This window comes from Chiloscyllium plagiosum, unplaced genomic scaffold (genome assembly GCF_037043375.1).
Source record: "Chiloscyllium plagiosum isolate Xiang-an unplaced genomic scaffold, Cpla_swu_hap1 HiC_scaffold_48, whole genome shotgun sequence".
Taxonomy (NCBI): domain Eukaryota; kingdom Metazoa; phylum Chordata; class Chondrichthyes; order Orectolobiformes; family Hemiscylliidae; genus Chiloscyllium; species Chiloscyllium plagiosum.
Genome location: NW_028270186.1, coordinates 13,232,066 through 13,250,860, shown reverse-complemented (window position 1 = coordinate 13,250,860; position 18,795 = coordinate 13,232,066). Strand labels below are relative to the sequence as shown.

Genomic DNA, 18,795 nt, shown 5'->3' with positions numbered 1-18,795 from the left:
ATAAGGCGTTCGACAAGGTTCCCCATGGGAGACTGGTTCTCACAGAATAAAGAGAACTAGCCATTTGGATACTGAACTGGCTCAAAGGAGACAGAGGGTGGTGAGGATTGTTTTTCAGACTGGAGGTCTGTGACCAGTGGAGTGTCACAAGGATTGGTGCTGGGTCCACTACTTTTCATCATTTACATAAATGATTTGGATGCGAGCATAAGAGGTAGTTTGCAGATGACACCAAAATTGGAGGTGTGGTGGACAGTGAAGAAGGTAACCTCCGATCACAACAGGATCTTGATCAGATGGGCTAATGGGCTGAGAATTGGCAGATGGAGTTTAATTCAGATAAATGAGAGGTGCTGCATTTTGGGAAAGCAAACCTTAGCAAGACTTATGCACTTAATGGCAAGGTCCTGGTGAGAGTGTTGCTGAACAAAGAGCCCTTGGAGTACAGGTTCATAGCTCCTTGGAAGTGGAGTCGCAGGTAGATAGGATAGTGAAGGTGATGTTTGGTATGCTTTCCTTTATTGGTCAGAGTATTGAATACAGGAGTCGGGAGCTCATGTTCCGACTGTATAGGACATTGTTGGAATATTGCATGCAATTCTGGTCTCCTTCCTATCAGAAAGATGTTGTGAAACTTGAAAGGTTCAGAAAAGATTTACAAAGATGTTGCCAGGGTTGGAGGATTTGAGCTTGTGTAGAGGCTGAACAGGCTGGAGCTGTTTTCCCTGGAACACGAGAAGCTGAGGGGTGATTTTGATTAGATTAGATTACATTACATTACAGTGTGGAAACAGGCCCTTCGGCCCAACATGTCCACACCGACCCGCCGAAGCGCAACCCACGCATAACCCTACATTTACTCCTTACCTAACACTACGGGGGCCAATTCACCTGACCCTGCACATCTTTGGACTGTGGGAGGAAACTGGAGCACCCGGCGGAAACCCACGCAGACACGGGGAGAACGTGCAAACTCCACACAGTCAGTCGCCTAAGGTGGGAATTGAACCCGGGTCTCCGGCGCTGTGAGGCAGCAGTGCTAACCACTGTGCCACCGTGACTTTATAGAGGTTTACAAAATTATGAGGGGCATGGATAGGGTAAATAGGCAAAGTCTTTTCCCTGCGGTCGGGGAGTCCAGAATGGAGGGCAAAGGCTTAGGGTGAGAGGGGAAAGATATAGAAGAGATCTAAGGGGCAACCTTTTCACACAAAGGGTGGTATGTGTATGGAATGAGCTGCCAGAGGATGTGGTGGAGGCTGGTACAATTGCAATATTTAAAAGGCATTTGGATGGGTATATGAATAGGAAGGGTTTGGAGGGATATGGGCCAGGTGCTGGCAGGTGGGACTAGATTGGATTGGGATATCTGGTCGGCATGGATGGGTTGGACCAAACAGTCTGTTTCCATGCTGTACATCTCTATGACTAAGTCTGAGGTAGGGCTGAAACTGCTGACTCCAAAGAATGAGTGAAAGCATCAACCACAGATAACAACTGAAAAGTTGCTGCTCCATACAGACATTCCCCATTTTCAGGCAGAGGCACAATTGGCATTTCAGAAGTTGCCAAATGAAACAAATTATCAAATGTCCACAATTAGTACAATATTTTTGCTGCGCAAATCTTGGTACACACTCTTGCTGCTTATATCTTGTGAGATTGAAAATATATGCATCTGGCCCAAGTTCATGAAAAACAAAACAGGAGGCACAAGCTGTGAAAAATGGTATAACACCAACCTGAAACAAATATTTAATAAGTCATTCAAGATCCAACAAGTGTATGTGGTTATGAAATTCACAAAATGCAAGGTTAAACCAATATTTCGGCATTTGTTTTAGGTCACTCGATCTACCCAATGTTAGGCAGCATCCCTATATGGTAAAATTTAAAAGGATGCAAATTGATGTGCACATTAAGTATACATTGAATTGAAATTAACACACAAACTCCTCGGTGCATAGCCTGCAATACAGTCAGTTGCCATTCTATGTCCTTTGCTTTGTACCATACTGTCTTTATTATTGACCTGAACACTGAGGCAAACATGTCTCAAAAGAAACTGAAGATGCAAAACCCCTCCACTACCAGTTTGAAACTAAGCAATGTTTGAAGGAAACGCAATGAGCTTTTGTTGTAATCTTCCTCACCACCAACCCCAAATAAAAAAAAAAATTGTGGAAAACAGCGAAAGTGACAAGAAGCATTCTTTTTGTTGAAGCTTTTTTATTTCTTTTAATCAATAAAGATAGAAAACAAAAAAACAATATTAACAAGCACATGAATTTGTATCAAAGGACAGGTTTTAAAAACAGCTTGTTTGACTCCAGCATACAGTAATAAAATAGGTCCAAAACATTTGAGAGACAGCACACAATATAAAGAGAGATTCTTCGAATAATGGTAGGTTTCAGAAGGTGCTGCACTAATTTTACCCAAGTCATTGAATAAGTGTCTAAGATTTGACAGAGCATTTTCATACACTATAGTTATTCCACATCAGTATCAAATTCAATGCCAGCTGAAGGGGTATCCGTACGGATTATGTTGTATAAATAAGTATGATTTTGCTTCCTTGTTTCTGTTAAATAGGTGTCCACTAATCTTTCTTTCAAAACCCACAAAGCTTCCTCTCTTGTTTAGCTTGCCTCTATAACAGTACCACCATCCTAGAAACAGGGCTTCAAATCGAACCTGCACTCAAGAAAATTGCTCCCCTATTTTACATTGGTTTCCATTAAAAGCTCCTAGGAATTAGTCCCATCAACTAGTACACTTGATGGATATAAAAATCTGCAACCGGCACATCTGGCTTGGTTGTGCAACTCAAATTGAAGTACTGTCAACTTACCACGTTAACATAAGTGAAGATTACACTTGAACTGAAGCACAAGTTGGCAGTGGCCTATTTCTGGAACTGAAATTGTCACCTCCCCTCCTTGGGAAACAAGTTTCAGGTGTGCCCCACGAACAGGACAAGACAGCAAGCTTTAAAAAAAAAAAAGGTCCACTTCTCAAAAAAAGGACTAAGCAATAATTTATTGCCCTTTCCCCCATAAGGAGCAGCCCAACAGATTCTAGACAGTGCTAACATCCTCAAACATAGGAAGTCAGAAATCAGAACAAAGGTTTAAAGTCAGATGTGTTTCAATTTCCAGCCCACCACAAGATCAGAAAAAATATTTGTGAAGTTAACTATTTCTGGACTTCTTCAAAGCCAGTATGGTTTCAGACCCGTCAGACATATTAAATCCTGCATGCAGTTTTAATATCTCTGCTGCTTGCTGCTGTCACTTATGGAATGAGATGCAAGCTGCTTGAATTCTTCTGGGTTCCCTAAAAGACAGGCAGTTTGCCTTTTCTTTAATTGAAGAGCCATGACTCGAGGGTAGTAAATTTTAAATGTAGATACACATTAACACCCTAACTTGTAATGGTTCCTGTTGCACAACATTCAATATTATCACTGGCACCTACACCATTTGGTTTTCACAAATAGACCAAAGCATGTCAGAAATGCAAAAACTAAGCTTCACATTATTTGATTGTGCATTTCTGAAAATGCTCCCAAAGACTTAAAACAAGTGTCCAAAGACACGCAGCCTTCAACTCCCATGGAATACCATCTTTCAAAAATTGATGTATCAAGATAAACAAGCTAAATACAAATGAGCCATCAATTCGGCCATGATGTTTGTACTCTATTTTCAGGTGAACTTTCTTTTGTAATAAAGAAGGTGTAAAAGCATAAGGGATATCAGTTATGGAGAGGAAAGTTAGTCTTCCAGATATATTTTCCCAAGTTCCCAAGCTGAGGTAATGAAAACATTCTGACACACTAGCCACAAACCAAGTCCCATCATCCTCAAAGTAGTGCAGAGATTTCTACTTCCTACATCACCTCCGCTCTCCTTTGGGCCGCCACTAAGACAAGACTTTGTCAAAGATCAAATTTTCCACCAGCCAACACTAGTAGTGTAAGAAGTTAAACCATTTTATGAAATAACAAAACCTGATACTATTAACAAAAGTCTATTTCCAGAGTCAAAACATGTTAGGGTTGGGACAAATAATTCATAACTTCCCAGGCATTTGATGATTGCTATGAAAAGCTCAAACAAAGTCAAAAAAATGTCAAAACTGAATCCAGATCATTATTTAGTGGGAAAAATAATTAACACAGTGAGTAATGGCTGCTTTGGCTCTTTCACTCGGTTATATAACATTTTTGAAAATAAGCAACGTGAAAGAGAGTACACACCAATGGGGAGTTAAATTGAAAAGTCCTGTAGAATTTTAAACAAAAATCTCCTGTTGATTTCTGCTGACCCTGCCTGTGGCCTCTCAGAGCGAGATTGCCCAATTAGTGCCAGTCAAATTACAGCCAGTTTTGTACTGTGGACATGTGTCCATTGGGAACAAGATCCACACCATCCCCCCTCAACCAAACTAGCTTCCCCTTCACAGTCACCCTGAAGAGACCTCCAGTCTGCCTGTCTGAGCTGGATTGAAATGCAGGTTTTTGCAACCGCAAAGGTCAACATTTTGTTCGTTCTACTCCACTGCACAACTCAAACCTCTTCCCTTTTGCGCTCCTGAGGTCATACAAGGTCAGATTTAGTGTCAGACATGATTGACAGCAAATTGTCTCAGATTCTGTTCAAATTATTTGCCCGGGATCAAGGTCAGGCTTTGTATTTTTCTTTAGATGCACTAACAAGCAGCAAAACTGCTCAGAACAGTCTGCACAACGCAGAACAGTTCGGTTTGTGACAAAGCACAACTCACATTTTCTCACTTCTTACATTCTCTGAAAAACCTAAATGACTGTTTAAAAAAAAGTCATTAATATCAAATGTTTATAAACTCAGTAGATTTAGAAGTTGTTGAAATTGTCACATACTACATTATTTTATTGCAAGAGAAACACAAGGACACTAACATGTAAATTAGCTAATCTTACAAAGCCACAAGGGAACCCTGGGAAATAAGCCCAAGTAGCCAAAAGCTACACATAATGACAGTGCATGGCGAAGTTATTAACCACTAAGAGTACTGAATTCTCCTTTCTCAAATTTTTGAAATGCATCTGTGTGGTTCTGTGACTGCCCTTGGTCAGCAAAACTCCACTTTGTGATGATCTTGCAAATTGCTGCTGGCCATGAACATGATCGATGGTGGTAGGGAGGTGAACAGTGACAAGGGGAGCAAAATATCTTGCTCAGCAAAGTAAAATTCGAGTTGCCAAAGTGTCCGTTTCTGCAAGAAAGCTTTCAACTTTTCATTTCATAGACACAGTAAAGTTCGAAAATAGTCAGTAAAGCATTTATTTCTCTGTAAACTCATACTTTCCTAGCACTACACCCATATCAGCCAACCTAATCATGTAATGCAATAGCCCCTTGTGGTGTCGCTAGCATTTGCCAACATGGAGTCTTATATTAAGAACACTCCTAGAATGTTTTATTTTAAAAATCTGAATTGCATGCATCACTAAAGAAACCACAACTGGGGTCTGTGCCAACACGAGTTTGGTGACTGAAGATATTGCTGAACATTTTATATTTGTAGTTGGGGTGCCGCTTGAACACTTTTATTGTCTTCGCTGTTTTAAAGCATGCTCCTTACCAGTTTCTACTTCTACTTAACAACATACTGTTACAAATATCCTGAAGTAACCCAAATTTTCTTTTTTCCCCAATTGTATAAGGCACCTTCTTTCACTTGCTGCTGTCTTCAGTCTGTTCCGTGCACTTCTCAGCAGGCTTCACCTCACGCTCAACTATAGGATCACTGAGCTCAGTTGCTAAATGTTGCAAGGCTTTCATCATCTCTCAAATTAACCTGATCTGATCCAAAACTTGGACAAGCAGGTCCATCAGGGACAGAGATCCAGGAATCCAAACCAACTATAATTGGATACTGCTTTCTGCCCCTACTGATGCCTCAGCCGAGACTCCCCAGATATCCTGAGACTTCCTAGATTTGACAGCATGATATACATGGCAGTGACACTGTCTATCAAGCCAATTAGACATAGCTTGGTGGAATTAAACATCAGGTAAACCAAATGAGAGTTTTGATTTAGGCATCAAAAATCTCCAGTACTCTTAGGGCTAAATGTATTGTGCTGGCACATCCACTTGTCCCAACACAGCAAGAAACAAAAGCATCTTCAATTCATCCTGGAAAAATATCCAAGGCTTCTGACAGCGATTAACTTAATGCTCCCAGAGAGTATCATGACCATATACCTCTAAACATTTCCTTCAACTCTTTCTTGTGGTCTTCTAGTGATGTTAATTTAGAAATTCTTTTGATTTTTTTGAAGAAAACATTTCAGAAAGAAAATACTAATTTGATCACAATAGTTAGTTGCTTACCCCCACCTACCCCTCACATAGCATACATTATTTGAGGATACAGCAGATTACAAAACATCCAATGTTTAAAGTGGCACCAAGGTCCTCAAGAGTTTGTGGAATGATAGTCCAGAGACGAGGTAGGGTACGTGTTTGGTACAGAAATGATACCCAGCAGAATTCGCCTGTATCCTTTACAGCCTTGGTCCCACTGTAAATAAACAAAATAAAATGAAATTTATTAGAATTTGCCTAAACATCATAATACAATTCTGGTCCATGGTGAGGAGTACATATGCATGGACTAGATTAATAAGTGGAAGAAACTGAACTGTTTGGACACTTTGGATTAAAGAAAGATCTTTAAATCACTATTTCTTGGTAATGAAGTCAACAGCTAAATGTGTGCTATGATCTACCTGCTGATTACATAAAATAAAACTACTTTGGAAAAATAAAAACAAATCTTTTTAGGAGGCAAGAGATGATTTGACTGAACTTAATTTCTGCAAAAGCTGTCTTTTGAACAGATTATGGGGATTTTTGTGTTGATGGTTGTTTAGCAATCCTTTCTGGACTTGATTTGTGTTTTCAGAAAACTAGGTAAGCATAAAGGAAGAAAATCCCAGAACCCTCCTCTCAGACTTGGAAACATGACAAAGTTGAACTGTGACGAGTTTCCAAATCTTAGGTCCAGCTTGATTTTCATCCAAGCCAAAGATCCTCCCCATCTGTCTCTCGCTGTCAGTAATCGGACTTTGTCAACAAGAAACAGAGTGGGCTATGAGTTTTCATCCCATCATTTATTATAAGCAAAAGATCATCTCTGCACACTTTGTTGGATTGTGTTGCATGATGATGTCTGTTTCGGAGTAAAAGGAGAGCATTTGTAATTCAGGATACAGTTTAGATGCTAACCAGTGTTGCCACTTCATTTTGGAGGGAGTTTTGCTTTCTAAAAACAGATTAAGTCCATTTAAAAAGCATGGTGTAAGTTTGTGTATTCAAGACAGTACAAGAAAAATTGAAGTAGTTGGCCATTTTGGTGATTCAAACGGAACACTTATACCGATGGCTGACAATCACCAGTTGCACCAGTCATTTTATTCCTTTTTCCAACAGATTTAATCCCAAAACACATGATCAATAGCTGCAATATCCTTCTGGGTAGGGTAGAGCGTCAATGCTCACAGGAACTGTTGGGCAAAGTGGCCTCTTCTCTGTGTTGTGTATTTGATGAAACAAAATAAATATCCATACATTTTTCTGAATGGAATAGCAAAGCAATGAAGGGCCTTACTCATCTGTAATTACCCTGTGAAACGAAGTCCAAGTTTCTGCGAAATGCAGGCACAAATCATAACTTGTTCAAAGCGCAATGCACAAACCCATAAAGCAGTGCTCCGTAAAACAAGGAGCCACCTTTTCATAACCTGTATAAATGTAATTACTTAATCACATTTACAAATCTCACTGTGCTGCTGAGCCAAACTATCGGAAGGATATATCAGCACTTGGTGAGGCAGACTAAAGTCCTTGTGAATACACTTCCAAATCAAACAATGAAACAGTGAGTGGGCTGAATGTTAAGAAAAACCTCGAACAGCAGACTTAAATACAATCACACTGAAAACAGATTAGACAGAATTAGTGGTGTTAAACTGAGTCATTGCAACACAAGAAGAAAATATTGTGGAGCCAGCTGCAACTTAAAACAAATTTAAAAGCAGCACGCAAAGGAATTCATGTTCTGCAGGTGTGCTAATCACTTTCTCTGCCTATGTGCGAATAGGGCTAAAGTACATTTGATGCATCTCTAAAAGTCTTTTCCATAAAACACTTTTGTACTCCATGTCTCTTCCCTCAATCCCTCATCTTATCACCCTACATCAAATCCTTTCGTGGAAAAGGTCTGCATCAACATTCAATCCTACTTCCAAGCTTCAGGCTATACAGTTTCCCTCAAGCCCAGCTTCAACCTAAACACACGGCCAAGTAGTGCTCCTGACAGTGGGACACAAAGTTCCCCAAGGCACGTGAACTAATAATCTTGGAGAATGGAGCTGTAACAGGATTTCACCAGGCTTAAAATTAACCTTATAAACTGCAGATGCTCTAAATCAGAAACTCGAACTGAAGTTGCTGGAATAGCTCGGCAGATCCAGCAGCATCTGTGAAGAGAAATCAGAGTTAACGTTTCGGGTCCGGTGACCCTTCCTCAGACCCGAAACGTTAACTCTGATTTCACTTCATAGATGCTGCTAGACCAGCTTAGCTTTTCCAGCAACTTCGATTCTTGTTTAAAATAAACTTTATAATTCCAAGACACAATCACCAACCCAGCACAAGCTGATGGGCTACAAGCCTGGCATCTCACACAGTAAGATTGGCCTTTGAGATTCCAAAATGTGATCAGTGACTGATTTCACAGCACCACAACACAAACATCTAAGCTGTGTCATTCAGGGGTCATAAAAATGACACTGCCAGCAGCAGGGTATGCCCTTCTGATTCTGGGGCTAAGGTTGAACACTGGGGAGAAGGAAGCAGAAACATGAGTAAACACAAAGAACAAGGACAACCATGTGTTTTCTTGCCCATAGAAAAACTGAGGTTGAGAGACAATAGGCAAATACTGCTTGTATCTATCACTTTATTAAACACAAAAGTGGTTTGGGTATAGAAATCCAAATTTCTGGTCATTCAGATTTCAAACAGGGCACACATTCTATGTCCAAATCTTAAAGTAAATGCTGATGAAAACTAGACCAATTCAAAAATGTTGGCATTCAATTCTGCACATTTAAATTTAATTCTCAATCGAAGCTAGTGTGAAATCTCATCTCATTGAAGCACATTTTAAGTACTTGAATTTTTCTTTGCACTGTTGTACACTGAAGACTCTTGCTTTTCTTCCCCTAATTACCAGCCTGAACAATTTATAACAATCAAGATAAATGGAACTTGACAACAGGTGAAAACGAAACTGATTTTGTTTTGTATCGCTTCTATACTATATCAAGTGGCTTTTCAAAAATCTGTGGGAGAGATACTCCAACCTGTCATTTCATGATCAAGTATGATGTTGGCAATGTTCCATGGTCATGGAGCTTCAGGGATCTTGAATGAGAAATTAGTATCCTATGTGTTGCTGCTTCAGACAGAGATGTGACCACAGTCCAGCAAGTTCATACCTTAGCTTCTCTGCACTTCATCTTCCACTGCTGAAATTTCTGTCTTCATAAATGGAGATCTCAATCTGTCGAATCAGAGTTAAGTACAAAACATGCAATCCAAAGCATCTCTGACATGGTGTAACACATTTCCTTTACAGACATTTGTGTAAATACATAAACACGTGACAATTTGTTGGTAAAGATATGAATGAACTTTTGTCATTTAATCAGTATATGCTAGCCCTGGTTCAGACCATAATTCTAGCTTTTCTACTTGTCCTAACCACAGACCTCAAAAGACGACAAATTGCTTGCTACCTCCTTAAAACATAAATGATAAGGATAATTGATTTGAAGAACGGCTGCAATCCATTCTCCGTTCTCAGAAGTTATGTGCACCAATTAAGTGTTTATGATACAAATCAGCAATTCAGTGCCTCATCAATGATTAGGTGCAGTTTCAATACTTTCTCAGCAAGCACACAAAAAACATCCAAGGGCCCTAACAATGACAATGACCACTTGAGGATGCTGGGTGAGGACTCAAGTCTTAGACAATGGAATTCCCCATTGATCCAAACAGAAAAGCCATTTGAATGAAGCATCAAGGACTGCAGATACAAGGTGAACTACCTGCCAATTCATTCAGTACCTCAACAGGTTGGCAAAAGTGAAATGCTAACAAATAAATGCACTCCACATAAATTAGTGTAACTGTGACCATGGACATTTCCTGCAGAGAGCGATTCTTCAGATTATCAAGCATTTTTCAAATACTGAAGGCCAACAGACATTCAAAAACAAAATTTGGATATCAACAAAACTTTACCCAGAAAATTATAATTGATTCAATTAGGCTTTTTTCACAAACTTAAAAAAGCCAGTAAATATGAGACTGCCTGGGAATACCAGATGCAGAATGCTTTGAGAGCTCTTGTAGCACGGTGGTAGTCTCCCTTGCTCTGAACCAGGAAGACTGGGTTCAACTCCTATATGTTCCAGTGGTGTGTCATAACCTCTGTGAAAAGACTGATTCGTAAATATCCAACTGCTTAGTTGGCTGTAGAATGTACCGATTAAGAGAAAGTGCCCCAAGTCGAGTCTGATTTCCTAAGCAGTTTTGCATTTGTATGCTTCTTACTGACAGCTGCAAATAGCGGGTAACCCATGTGGTTAGGCCAAAGTAACTGACAAAATCCTGTGCTCTTCACTGCAGATAGAAATAAAGCTAAAAAACACACAACTAAACACAGAATGCTAGAAAATTGGTATAAACACTCAGAAGTTATGACAGCACAGAGAGAGCGAGGAGGAGAGACAGAGCGAGAAAAGAGAGATCATATTTCAAACCGATCACTTTCCACAAGGTAAAACTTGAATTCTGGTGTCACTCCACAGGTGCTCACAAATCTGCTTTAAAATGAGCATGACTAAGAGCAAATATATGAAGTCAACGGGCACAAAATTAGGCAGTTTCAGGTAAGGAGATACCGTAAACTTAAGCTTCTAGCAAGAAACATGTACTATCCCTCTCCAAACCTGTGCAAACACAATTAACTCCAGATGCAGAACAAAACTAATGCAATGGATATATCATCACTTCTTAAAGTCTGCAGACAGTTGCCTCTAAGTTATGCTGATAAAAGCATTAGGTCACAATGGAAAACAGGCAGACTAACTGAGTGGATGAAACAATGGCATCTGAGAAAAATGGCAAGATTTTTCAATCAATAAACGCAAGGTCAACAATTTTCTTAATTGGTGAGACATCAGAAATTGTGCACAAGTCAAGGGATTTAGCTCACCATGTACACAACTTGCAACGATATGCAGTCATTAAAATTTTGAGCATTAAGTTTTGCATCTTGGAACGGTACAGATTTTGCAGCAGTGTAATGAGCTGAAGGGTCAAATGTGACACCAATTCTGGTTGATTTTACATACGGTGTGCACAGAAGCAACCTAATCAAAATCTCCAACATGACCTTAGGACTCTAAGGGAGACAACACATGAAGAAAAATCAGATGAACTTATTCCAATAAAAAAAACCTTACCCAAGTGTGAAATTCTCTTCTCCATTCAGCCTTTCCGCATTAGTTACCTGACTATCAACCAGAATACAGGGACGAAACTGGGTTCCTAATGATACAATTAAAGTGACAAAAGAATGGCATGTAAAGCCTTCGACAACACATCAAATTCAAGAACAACACAGGCATTTAGATGGTACTCTTTTCACAACCTCAAACATTTCACAACCATATTTTTTTAAGTTCTTAAAACTTTTGTAATGTCAGAAACACACCAGTCAATTTGCACCAAATCAAGTCCCAAAATAACATTGTATTAATGACCAGATCATTTCTTTTCTAGCTGCTATTGTAGGGATGAACTTAGGCCTGGACACCAGGAAGGACCTTTTAAATGGGTTCATTTCATTTTGTTTAGTTTTGAAGAGAGAACATACGGGACCACCCTTCTGAAAACTGACACCTCTGACAATGCAGCATCGAAATTCCCAAATCCTTGGATTGGGATTAAACAATCTTCTAACTCAAGCAAGACTGTGACCTACCAAGCCATGGCTAACAATCTAAACAAAGCAACTTGAAGGAAGGGTACTTTTTTCCACTTCCATTGACAGCTGATCACAATTCAAGCAAACTTGAGACCGGAGTGCCTGAGGTGCAAAGCTCTCCCATTTTTATGAAATGCACCTACATCAATAAAATGCCACCATCAATTACATCAGCCCATTACCCTCAAGAGGTTCTTCTTGCAAACTGCCCAGCTTTTCAGCTAGTTTCTCATTCCTCCTGTATCCATTGTGCTGTACACGCCCATAACTCAAAACACACCAAGTGAAAGAGCAGAGACCATGAAATTGCTGTGGTATTTTAGTTAAATATTAAATAAATACAGTGTGTTGAATGTGTCCCAAGCATCAATCATCCTGTGCTAACATCTGTGTGACATACACACGCACATACAACACATTTTCATATTCTGACAGCATAAGGCAAACATTTGAATCTAAACCACAAAATGATCCAATTGCTTCAGTCACTTTTCTAACCGTGTCTAATTCAAGTCCAAGAAAATTGAAATTAAAATCCCTGTAGTTACAGGCACATTGCCATAAGTAATTGGCATATCTCAACAAGACCAGCAGGGGCTGCAGAGGTAACTAACCATAGTAAATGCAACAAGTCCATTTCACCAACAATATTTAAAACCACTTATAAAAATCTGCCATTTACAAAAAAAAACTAACCTAGATTCTCAGAGGATAAGTCTGAGAATCGAACATTCCTGAACTACAGAGCTTACACAAGGTCCACTGGGCTGATCACAACAGAGGCTTCACTGCAGCAGATGAAGTAAATGTGTACGAACTTTCTGAAGACAATCAGACTTAACAGTCTTACGTTAACACACAGGACAAAAAATGGTTGTTTGACAAACATCCAGAAGACTTGCTAGCAACTTCACAGAAGTCCAGAGTTTCAGTAATCATCCCCACAAGAGAGTGTTTTTTTGTGAGTTGAGCACAGGGGGCAGCAATTTGCTTTTCAAAGTTAGTGAATGGGAAGCTCTTATCTACAACCTCGCAAAGACCCTGCAACTCAGAAAACAAAGAGTGATGCCATTGGCCAACTGGACCCCTCCCTCACTCAGAAACCTCTCTTCAACCGTTCCTTTGGTTTCATGCCTTAATTTCTACCCACGCCCTTACTCCATATCGAAAGAAAGGGGTCTCAAGAGAGAAAATCCATCTTCAGGAAAGGAGCAATAAGTTAATAAGTAGTTTCATTGCAGTGCGTGAATACTTTCCAACCAAGGAATTAAAAAAAAAATCAGGTTAATTTTTTGTTATGTTCTCAGGTTTTTAAAGTTACCTTTGGAACATGAATGAAGCAAAGGTACAATTTTAAAAACAATGCTACTCTTCAGATGGAGGCCAAAACAAGTCACACTGCTTGTGCCTGAGGAACTCTTCCCTAAAACTCACTGTGTGACAAAAAAAACAGTGAATTCCATCCCTCTAACACTGTACTACACAAAAGAAACACAAAGGCAGTCCATTCACATACCGAAGAGGCAATTGTCTACAATCTAAACATGGAGATCATACATCAGCATAAAAGTGCTCATCTCTGTGCTTCTTTTTACTATAATGATAACATGACACAGATGACACAAGCTCTGAGAAAATGACTGATTGTTTTCATTAAGATTGTCAGCACCAAAATAGACAACTGAATTTCATAACAGCTTTTCTGCTTTCTTCAGAGTTGTAGGATTTCCTGGCAGAGTTTTAAAACATTACTTTGAGTCAAGTACAATTCGGTATTCCTGAATCCCAGTGGGGTCTAAATTTCTTGCACGACGTTTCATCTGACAGCTATAGCAGTGAGACCTGTCACTGAACTACATGATCATTTTTAACTCAGGCTGAGTCCCAGACAGCCAGCATTGCACGAATACACCCGCATCCATGAAAGACGAGTGCCACTCTGAATTAATATCCATCAACAGGATGGACAACAGTGTTCGATAAACAATACATGGTAAAAATCAGGAACCATGGGGGGGGCTTAGCACAAAACTTACATTTTAATCAGGAATCACCCAATGACATTGCAGATCATGGAATACAGGCAACCTGCTGAGATCTCCTGTGGTACTTAATGATGTGACTCTGTCTAACTATTGATTCAGAAACCTCAAGAGGGCTTAAATTCAGTTCAGAAGAGCAATTGCAGACAGCTATGCTTTACCACTCGCTCAATCAAAGCAGGGCTTCATGAAACTCCCAGACAGGAAGTCAACGTTCACACAAGACTACAGTTTATTTTCCACTTATTATCATGAGTACACATACATGTAGCACAAATTTTGCTAATTTTATAATTAAGGTTGATCGTTTTTCCATCACATTTACCAGAAGGACTCTCACAGTTCAAGTGATCAAACCAGACAAATGCTTAGAGAGGTTTCTGACCACTTATCACACCAAGACTGCTTGTCATTGTAGCAGGTGGTCTCTGACTGAGCTTTAACTTATAAATAGGTCATTGTATTCAGGCACATTGAAAGGAATTTGATAACTTATTATTTACAGGGTGCCAACAAAGTAATCGACTTAGATTCCCAAATTAATCTTTCACAAAAAACTTCAACAGTGGTTAAAAACAGAGTAGCCAGGGATTTTCACATACAATTGCTTCAATACGTGCCAAATTTTTACAGCCGTGCTTTGTCACTTCAATGAACTTGACAAACATAAGATGAAGTTGACTCCTTTCAGAGAGACACTTTATACCTTGGCATGTAGGTCATTGAAGGGTACAAATAAAAAAAAGAGTTTACCGAAGGCTGAGCTTAGTGAAACCAAGAAAGTAAGGAAGATACAGAAGCAGTTTCTTTATATTCTCCAAAACCTTCAAACTGCTGTTCTACAATGCAGGATGTGGCAAATGAGTGTCAATGGTTGGGCTAGTAATGCAGAGACCCGGGGTCATTCTTTGTGGTCATGGTGCTGGTGGAATTTAAATCTTCTCAGTGAGAGTGATCACAGAACCACCAGTGACAGGAGTTGAACTCCACTTGGTTCTCACACATCCTTCGGGGAAGGAAAGCTGTCATTCTTACCCTGTGATGCCAGGGCCGCAGCAAGTGAGTGGCCAAGCAGACCATTCAGTTCAAGGACAATTTGGAAGGGGCAACAATTGTCAGACATGAAATCAATGCCCACATCCCAGAAAAGATAAAGAAAGAAAATCCAAGACAAGAACAAAAGCACCTTATAATGTCCACAAGAAACAGGATCAGTCCCTCAAACCTTTAACATTCAGTAACTAAACTAACACCTCAATTCCACTTTCCCAATGATTACAAATTTGGGACAATTCCCATTTTGAATATACTGCAATATATTTTCAAAGATTCACAACACTGAGTGAACATATTTTTCACATCTCAGTCTTAAAAGGCTAAAATTTGATCATTAGATGACTGGTCGTTAACCGAAGACTATTTAAGCTGGGCAGACAGCGCACTCCACAATAGCAAGGTGGATCAAGCAGGGTGTTCATCTGCTCTCTAAAGAAAACAATAACTAATGCACAGGGGTTCAACTGGGGAAAATAAGATTTGGAGCAATTAACATGACTTTTGAACTGCTGAAATAACAAAACCAGATACATTCTGTATTCACAAAATTCTAGAGATGATTTTCAGAAGAAAACTTTCAACTTTCTCCAGATCACGTTCAAGACGGAGTAGAATGCTTGAACTGAAGTTAAAATTACAGCAGGAGAGGCGATATGTTTGAGTTCACAACATGCTGGAGGCAGCTTTGTCACAATATTATGAAGCTAAAAATCACACAACACCAGGTTAAAGTCTAACAGGTTTATTTGGAAGTACAGTAAAACCCCAATTATCTGAACAAGATCTTAGGGTCCTGTAAAAATGCTATCCATTACCTGAACAATCCGTGATCAAACTCTCAGTTTTCTGAAGAAAATACTCCCCGCCCGTCTATTTCAGATAATTGAGGTTGTTCTGTATAGCTTTTACAGCGCTGTTCCCTCAATCACGTATAAGTCTCTGGGGTAAATTTGCATTTGCAGAATTGTAATTGCACATTCTATTTTGGTCAAAAAACACACAAGTCTGTCCTTTGATTTTAGATGAGATTAGATTACATTACAGTGTGGATACAGGCCCTTCGGCCCAACAAGTCCACACCAACCCGCCGAAGCGTAACCCACCCATACCCCTATATTTACCCCTTACCTAACACTATGGGCCATGCTAAATTGCCCGTTCACCTGACCTGCACATCTTTGGACTGTGGGAGGAAACCGGAGCACCCGGAGGAAACCCACGCAGACACGGAGAGAACGTGCAAACTCCACACAGTCAGTCTATCCATGTAACATTTTATAAATTCCTACTTTAGAAATAGAACCAGTCCGACTCAACATTGAGATACAGACAGACCCTAACCTCATGTCTTTGATGCATTGTCTGAGCTGAGAGGTCACTTTTATTTTTTATAAAACCTTAAGTTATCTTGAGAATATGACTTAAAAGTAGTTCTGGGATTTACATAATAATGAACTGAAACCTGGAACCCATTCTAAAGATGGGAGACTTAGCAGCAATCTAGGTTTGTTCAATATATCATATCCGTTGCGTGACACTGATCTTTTGCTTTAAATTCTGTCTTATCATTCTGTTCCACAGCTAGCTGAAGAAGGAACAGCGCTCCAAAAGCTGGTACTTCCAAATAAACCTGATGAACTATAACCTAGTGTTGGGAGATTTTTAACTTTGCCCACTCCAGTCCAACACCTCCACAAAAATATTATAAAGTCTTGAAGTCTCTTCATATACGGCTACGTGAAGAAGATGGGCAGCATGCAAAGCAGCTAAGAAGATGGATTGAAAAACAGGAGATGCAAAACCAGAGAAAGCAAAAAGGATACAACTCTCAATCCTCTTTCAATTGGATCGACTATAACGAGGCCTCGTGGAGCATAAGTCTTCTCATTCTGTTCCTGGATGTATTTGGCAATCTTTTTCAACACCTGCAGTCAAAATCGAAAGTGGTGATAACATATTACAGGACCTATGTGAATAAATCAATTCTGGACATAGATCTCTGCAAGCATAATGAATGACCAAACAAAAGTGACCATGCAACACAACTGCAACTACTTACATTTTTTTAAATTCTTTCATGAAATGTGGGTTTCGCTGTCAAGATAGTAACTGTTGCTCATCTTCAAGTCCCTTGAGAAGGCAATAGCAAAAGCATTGGGAACTAAAGACTAAAACAATCAGGAGTGATCTTCTCTCAAATTGTTCAGGATTGGGAAAATACAAAAACTAGAATTGGGTTCCCAGCAGAGGTCAGCATCAGGTGAAGGAAGAAAGAAAACTGCTTAATACAAATCCTGTCACACATTCTCTGTCCGGTCATTTGCTCAAAAAAAATAATGATTTTCTTTTGTGGTCCAGTTCTAATCATCAAACACAAAATATAAAGGACTACACAAATCAACTAATTTAACCCATTTATTTTAGACATGATGGATACAAAGGTGGGGCTAATGGACCAAGCATTCACAGCAAACGTTTAAAGTTTATTATCTCTTCACTGATGACGAAGTTATGGACAGCAAATGATAGAAAAGCAACAGTATCAATTTCTTTCAACTCTCCTCCATATCCTAGATGAGTCAAAAAAGTGAAGTAAAATTGCAGAAACCCTGGAGTGAAAGCAGGCCAATCGGTCCATCATGTCCTCACCAACCCTCCGATACGCATCCCACCCAGACCCACACCCATCCCTGTAACCCTGTACTTCCCATTGCTAATCTACCTCACCTGCATATTCCTGGACACTATTGACAATTTAGCATGTCCAATCCACCTAACTGCACATCTTTGCACTGTGGAAGGAAATCCACACAGACACAGGGAGAAAATGCAAACTTCACACAGACAGTCACCCAAGGGTGAAACCAAACCTGGCTCCCTGGCGCTATGAAGCAGCAGTGCTAACCACTGAACTACCTTTAAAATGGTAGAAGCTGGACCATTTTTCAAAATCAATTTGCAATATTCTCTTAGAAGATTATGCCCTGTACACACTCACCAGCTGATAAAGGGAATCTGCATCTCCTATTAAGATCCTGCATATCATTTCACATAATAGAGATGAGTACCATCAGTCAAGAGCTGCAGCGTTCCCAATAATTTTCCAACAGTGGAAAACTTATTTGATGAACCAGAAATATATAATGAACCAGAAATTTTAGAAAAACACAATTTCCATAGATTTCCCATTATAAAAAGAAATTCTTCAGTAACTAACATTACATTTTCTGGGGAAAAAAAAAACTTGCATGATAACCAGTAAACTGAGGGACAAGAGGGTTTTTTTTGAGCACTAGAATGTGAGCCGGTTTCACATACAAGAATAGAATATTTCAACCACTGAACGCACTTGAAAACTGCATGCAAAGGCTTTGTTCAAGGCCCTGACCACAGTCACAGACCATCCAACAAACTGATGCAACAAAGCGTGCCCAGAAGTTCTTAAACAGCTTGCCCATCCAGCTATTTTAATACCGCTGATCCACACCATGTGAAGTTAACACAACAAACAAGCCACTGTCCTGGAGCACAACCAGAAGGGTCTGTGAACAACAGATGGTAGAAAACACAAACACTA

At 39.6% G+C, this 18,795-nt stretch overlaps 1 protein-coding gene across 1 annotated transcript in view; it reads right to left on the bottom strand.

Annotated features, from left to right (window-relative positions):
• Positions 1-2,209: 2,209 nt before the first annotated feature.
• The window catches only part of golga7 (golgin A7), a 31,401-nt gene continuing 14,815 nt past the window's right edge, over positions 2,210-18,795 (bottom strand). The window contains exons 4-6 of the mRNA XM_043681484.2: positions 17,042-17,143; positions 9,560-9,624; positions 2,210-6,576 (exon numbers count right to left, since the gene is read on the bottom strand). Of these exons, the coding sequence (XP_043537419.1) occupies positions 9,577-9,624; positions 17,042-17,143 (150 nt within the window). The 3' untranslated portion in view covers positions 2,210-6,576; positions 9,560-9,576. The remainder of the gene's footprint in view (positions 6,577-9,559; positions 9,625-17,041; positions 17,144-18,795) is intronic.